This window comes from Athene cunicularia, assembly GCF_003259725.1.
Source record: "Athene cunicularia isolate RWA chromosome Z unlocalized genomic scaffold, athCun1 chrZ_part2, whole genome shotgun sequence".
In the NCBI taxonomy this organism is placed as follows: Eukaryota; Metazoa; Chordata; class Aves; order Strigiformes; family Strigidae; genus Athene; species Athene cunicularia.
Genome location: NW_020799143.1, coordinates 12,355,420 through 12,361,997, shown reverse-complemented (window position 1 = coordinate 12,361,997; position 6,578 = coordinate 12,355,420). Strand labels below are relative to the sequence as shown.

General features: G+C 36.3%; 1 protein-coding gene across 2 annotated transcripts in view; it reads right to left on the bottom strand.

The window, feature by feature from the left end:
- The window catches only part of PTCH1 (patched 1), a 45,647-nt gene that overhangs the window by 32,178 nt on the left and 6,891 nt on the right, over positions 1 to 6,578 (bottom strand). For both annotated transcript variants that reach the window (XR_003400152.1, XM_026866380.1), the window contains exons 8-10: positions 6,393 to 6,548; positions 5,671 to 5,769; positions 4,207 to 4,332 (exon numbers count right to left, since the gene is read on the bottom strand). Coding sequence is in view for 1 of the 2 variants with exons in the window: in XM_026866380.1 (XP_026722181.1) it covers positions 4,207 to 4,332; positions 5,671 to 5,769; positions 6,393 to 6,548 (381 nt within the window). In the remaining variant the exon portion in view is untranslated. The remainder of the gene's footprint in view (positions 1 to 4,206; positions 4,333 to 5,670; positions 5,770 to 6,392; positions 6,549 to 6,578) is intronic.

The window sequence follows — 6,578 nt, the reverse complement described above, 5'->3', positions numbered from 1 at the left end:
CTAATGAGGAATTCTGCTTTATAATTAATGGCCAAATAGACCCACTGTCTTGGGAAAATAAATGTTTGTTGAGTGTTTTGAGATCATTAAATAAAAAGTCCTTGTCTGGTGATGTGTTTTGGCACAGGCTTAACTTTCAGCATGAGTGATCTGTTGGCTTCAGCTGGGACTGCTGGCATGAAGAAAATTCAGTGTGGCTTACATGTTTTATTGAATCGGGAACTTAACTATACATTCTAGATTTCCAGTCAAGTATCCTCACTTTCTGTGGTGCTGCTTTTTCTGTGCTTAGCTGTAATGGGACAGGGAAAGACAAGAGAAGGCATGGCCTTTCAGATACTATGATGATAATTATATCGAAGCCAGCTTATTTACTGTAATTACACATATTGAGACAAATAACTGTTCTGTATTTAAAATAAATAGTACTGTCACATCTCGGCAAATTTAACAGCAAATGCAATCTGCCCAGGAGTACTTGTGTCTTACCTCTGTCTTTCTGTTGGGAGAATCTCCAGGAAACTTTTGCCAACAGAAAAATAAACTGTGCTGACCTAGTGAGACTGTAAATTTTAACCTTAACTGCTTACAGATGATCAGTGCAGCCAGTGATTCTTAGAGAACATGTAGGTAACTAACAGTATTTGGGATATTTTACTCCTTCTGAAAATATGTCGGGCAACATTAGGAAAGTGGATGCATCTAAGTGATATATTTAAACAAAATGATCAAGTTTCCTGTGTGCTTAATGCACTGATAAAACATTCAAAGCAGTGTCTCAGCTGTTAGCTTTGTTTTTTTAATTGGATCCATTCATTACAGGCTACTTATTGGAAGTTTTACTTAAAATAATTTGCTCACATAAACATGTTGAGCTGTAAGGGAGGGTATTGCTGGCAGAAAGAAAATTCAACATAGATTTTAGATGTTTTGCTGGATTGGAACCTTACTATACTTTCTAGATTTCTAAGCAAGCATCTTTCTACATGCTTCTCTAAATTCTCTTGTACCTCTGCTGTTTATTTTATTTATTTTGTGGGTATTTTATGTTGTTGTTCCAAAACAGTAGGAAAATATGTCTCTGGTGTCCCCCCTTCCCTTAGGCTTTAATTTTGCTTGTTAAATTCTTGTGTCAGGAACAGGGAAAAGTAAATGACATGGGTAAAAGGAGGAGGACAAACCACTTCAGCAGAGTAAGATAATTGAATGAGCTTAGAAACTCAGATTCTTTCTCTCCACAAACCCACCACCACCACCTGGTAGCGCACTTTTACATTTAGGAAAAAAAATTGTCATTATTACAGTGAGGGAAAAAGTTACTGCTAAGACTTAATGGGAAAAGTTTCACCCCTACTCATTAGTGAATCCACAACCTCTCCTCTGCTGTTAGGGGCGAAAGTTTCTGGTGCAAGAAAAGTTAGATGAATTTTTGTGAAGCTGTACTTTTTCTTTCCTGGGCAGAGTTTATTTCCTAATGGTGTCCGAATAGTCCGTCTAAGGAAAGAATTCAGCCCAGCAATAGTGACACTCTGCTTTGCCTTCCTTCATTTATACTCAAAACAAAGAGCTATGTTTAAGACACTCCTACTGCAAACTTTCAAAAACTTTCAGTGGATTTCTCTGATAACCTCCTCCTCCACCACCATTCTAAGAAATGAAACACATTTGAAAACTCAGGACCTATTACTTCAAAGCCCTGAGCAGTCTTACAGGTGATTCTTGTGACTGAGCATCTGGGACATGTTCAGCATCTCAAAGCCCTAAAAATGCTTAAATAAGGGGCTAATAAGCTCAACAAATGAAAAACATTTAAATGGTGAAAAAGCTAAACCAGTCCCTATCTGCATAATGGAATTGATTTTAAAAAAATCTCACTTTCAAAAGAACTGATTTCTATTTTTTTTAAACTCAGCAAGAGCCAACCCTAGCAAACTCCTTAGACAGCAAGACAGCATCAGAATTGCAGTGTTTGAGTTCCATAAAGTAAATGAACAACTCAGAGGTATCAATGAACTGCTTTAGCTGGCAGAACAGAAGCTGAGAAAGAAGAATGCATTGATATGCAAAACGTGAGTTTCTAAGTAAAAGTTGGGCTTGCAGATGCAGGAAATCATTTATTCTCCCTCAGCAGCTGGGTTACTTTTACAGATAGGGGGCCTCAAAAGTTATGGAAACTTTGACAATTATCTTGCAATGTCTTAAGAGAAATGAATGAAGAGCAAAACAAGGTCAAGAGCAATCCTTTTTTTAAGGATTGCCCATCTGTTAAAAATTCACTATCTAGATGAGAAGATGGCAGCATCTGTGAAAAGTAAATGCAGTATTTCATTGCTTTCTAAGTCTTGCTAGGAAGCTATCAAAGACACCAAGGACTTCTTGTTTAAACAAGCCTGAGAAATAGGGAGAGGGAGGAAGAAGACGTAAATAAAGTAATCCATATATAAATACAGACCACCCACCAAAATCTGCTATGGTTATCTGATTCTGAATGCTGTAATGAATGTATCACCTGATTTTGGGTTTACCTGTTGAAGCTAGGCAAAGCAAGTAATGGATGTTTTTTTCTAAAAACAATGGATGATATTGTAGTGGTTCCTAACTTACACGTATCAGTGATACACACTGCTCTAGCATCAATAAATCCTCATTACAGGTCTCCAACTGCCCTTTTTTTTCATGTTTTTCCATGTCATATACATATAAAGGGTTACAATGTGCAAACAGGGACAAATTACAGATGCATAAGAGAAAAGATTGAGCAACTCAGACATTCTGGACACCCAAATGTTCCTACACATAGATTCCACATTAATCACGGCCTTAAAAAGGACTTTGATCATGATGTTTTTATTCTGAATAATATCAGCATGTTCATACATGAATATGTTGAAATCTCGCTGGAAAGTTTTTGTTTGTCATTTTGCTATGCAGACTTCATTTTCTGAAATTTCAGTGACTCAGTCTACAGCATGGCAGCAGGCAAAACTAAATTTACACACTGACACTGGTCTTTGCCATAAAATAAAACAATTCACTGTCACATTACCTGTAAGAAAATACATCTGGGTTTTGGCAAATCAGCAGAGCTAAATACTGCTAACCATTCAGGATTCAGTTGCCATAGACATCTGCTTATCAATGCAAAAAAAAATGAGGCCTTTACTTTCTCTATTATTCACTACCGAATTGCCTATTGAAAAGGGAACGGTAAACAAATTATTAATGCTTATTGGTAATATAACTGCAATTGCAAACAGTTTACCATTTTACAGCTTAATGCAGGTGAACTTAAATCCCTAAAACCAGCAGTATTTGCCACATGTGTTAAGAAAAACTGTAGCCCTTGCTTCCTGTGGGTAGCCAAGAGTTCCAGGAGAATGAACCAGGCTACAGCAGAAGAAAACTAACTACGAAAAAAGTAGTTTGGCTGCTCTGCACCAAGGTCAGACAGAGCTATCAATTGCTTCTGTCAGGGCAGAAAAACTCAAAACTTTCTTCAAAGAACCCTTGATATTAGAAGAAATCTTTTTCTGGCATCCTTAATATTTCATATTCCTGAAGCTATATTATTACAAACAAATACAAGAAGACAAAGAGACAAGGGGAGAGTGAGCGATACGTGGTTCAGCCCATAATATTGACATTTTTCTTTCAAAGAAGTTGGAATGTAAAATTCTTGAATTCTCCAAGTTTGCTAAAATTACATTGGGAGTAAGGCAGTATAAACCACTGCAGTAAAAATCAATACAGAAAATCCATATCCGCTGCTGTCACTGGATATTAGTTATAGTTATTAAAAGCAGCAAATTGGACAAATGTGAATGAAAGGATTAAATTCCTACTGTGGAATGTTACAGTACACACTACAGTATAGTCTACTCCTTTTGACTGAAAAATGCCAATCTTTCTAGAGACTTGTTTCTGTTTAGTTGCATATATCTTGGTTTTTGCACTCAACCCAGCTGTGATGGGGCAGGATATTCTTTCACCTGCTAACAGGATGTGAGAGACTCCAGGCATGAGAAATGGGAGGAGCAGAATCAAGGGCAGACAGCAGTTGATATTATCCAGATCTATGGTACACAGTGATCACATACCTGCAGCAGCACTGAACACAGACTTTAACACTAACACTAACCAGTATCATCACTGGCCTTCTGTGATGGGACCATGCGTAAGGGCTAATAAAATAGTGCGTAAACTTACTTGGAGTGAAAATGCTCGTAAAGCAGGAATAGGGATTAAGGCAGCCATAAAGAAAGCAGTAACATTGCTGATAGATGTAAGGGCTACACTTGCTCCTGTTCGCTTCAAACATTCACCTGTTCTGTCCTGCAAAACAAATGATGTATCTTAAAAGTCAAGTGAGTTAGCCCATGTCCTACAAATGAAGGGGTCATCCTACAGATATAACAAGGTAACAGCGAAGAAATACTACAATGAAATTCTAAATACAAGTGTGCATTTGAGAATATGGGAGATTAAACAAAATACTAAGTATACTGTTCAGGAGAAAAGCAGATGACACATGAATTGCATATTTTTTGAGTGTAGAAAACATTATCAAAGCTGATTCTAGCTTCAGAACACAAAACTAAATGGATACTGACATTATATCAAATACATCTGTAATTAAGTAGGATGTATTTTCTACCAGTGGAGTCACTTGGTGTTCTCATTTTCCAAACAAAATAAGCATGTATGAGGAACACAGAGGCATAACATAGCGACACATCTTGAAGAAGTATGTAACAAAACAATAAACAACCCAAACCCCATGTACCACACACAAAAACCGCAGAGAAATCAAGATAAACACTCAACCCTTTCCCAACCCAACAGGCTATTTTGAAGCATATGGAGGTTATAAAAGTGAGGTTGTAATGCCTGCATTCCAAACCAACTGGAAAGAGTACGTGAAAGACATTACTTGTACAAAACAGAATGTGCATACATATATATATATACACACACACACACATTGCTTTTAAATGGTTTGTACTTTAGATATTAAACTTCGGACTGAGGGTAAAAAGGTCAATAAAAGGAGAGGATTATAAATGTGACGACACCTTAGATTTCATAACAGTATTATGTTACACTTTGAAACGTCATGGTCAATTATAAACATCAGAAAAGAAAAACAGAAAAATATACAAAATAACTTAAATGTAAGGCTGTAACAAATAAATAAAGATTGATACAAATAAAAATAAATGTTTGCTTTCTAAGCTGTCTTCCTTCTCTTTCTTTTCACCTCTTTCTTTTGTGTTCTTCCATTAAAAGCACTCTATCATTTAATTGTCAGACATGTATTTTGAGTTTGTTCCTAAATTTACATCAACTTTTGCTGAAATTTTGGGCAGAATTTGGATAATGTAAATTAGCCTTTTTGTGACAGCTCTAAATTAAAATTGCTAGATAAAATAAATCTAAGACATTTAAAAAAAAAGACAAAAAGAATGTGAACATTCCAAAACACTCTAGATCAAACGCATTGCCATCACTTCCTATTTTGACAGAAGAATTTCCAGATCCTTGGAATAGCTATTGAGAAAAATAAATATATTTTTTTTTTTAAATCACTACTAATTAATACTGGATACAATTATCTTTTCCTATATGAAGTCTTTAGTTTTATCTTCCCACAAACCCCCATTTTGTCATTACCTCGAATGGAATTCTCTTATTCTGCCCTGTTTCGCTAAATGCATGTGCCAGAAGGAAAACATCATCTACACCAACTCCAAGAGCAAGAAAAGGCAAAACCTTGGTGGAGAAACAAAACAACAAAAACCAAGATGGTTGTTTTATGATCTGCCATGCAGCTAGCCATTAAATGGCTAATTAAAGCAACTTTTACATTACACTGTACACAAATCCAAGGGTAAAATGAAAATCAAAAGGATGCAATACAGCTATTAACTTTTATTCTGGAATACTGCTAAGGAACTTGCAGTACATCATATACAGGTACAGAATCTCTCCAGAGGTAATTCAGGTTCTGGGTAGACAAAGAATATAACTTGATAATAATTCAAGTTATATTCAAAATATTTTCTAAATTTGAACATCCTGATATATTCAGATGTAAAGACAAAACCTGCAGTTTATGTACAACTGATGCCTCCATTCATATTGGGACAAAGAAAAATCAAATAACCCAGAGTCTAGTAATTACACAAACTACATGTTAGCTGCTTTTTTCTTTAATATCATTTGGCAGCAAGATCATTTAATTTCTCACAGCATAAGCTATGAGATAAGAGAAAGGCACAAGTAAAAACCTAGAGACAAAACACTTTTGCAGATTTTCTCCCCTCAAAAATTCAGTTGTGTCCATTTACTAACAGTACTTGTAATTTAACAGCAGACTCATGTCTCCTCAATACCTGAGTTGTGGCAGCATTAAAGGAAATTCCAATCAATGAGCACAGGCCCAATCCTGCAGCCACTGAAAGTGCAACCAGCAAGACTCCTGCCAGCCCCACGGCACCCTGAGACTTGGCACAGTCCCACCGCAGCATTGTTAAACAGGCGTAGGCAAGCTAAAGCAAGGGGGGGCTGTCTCTTATACA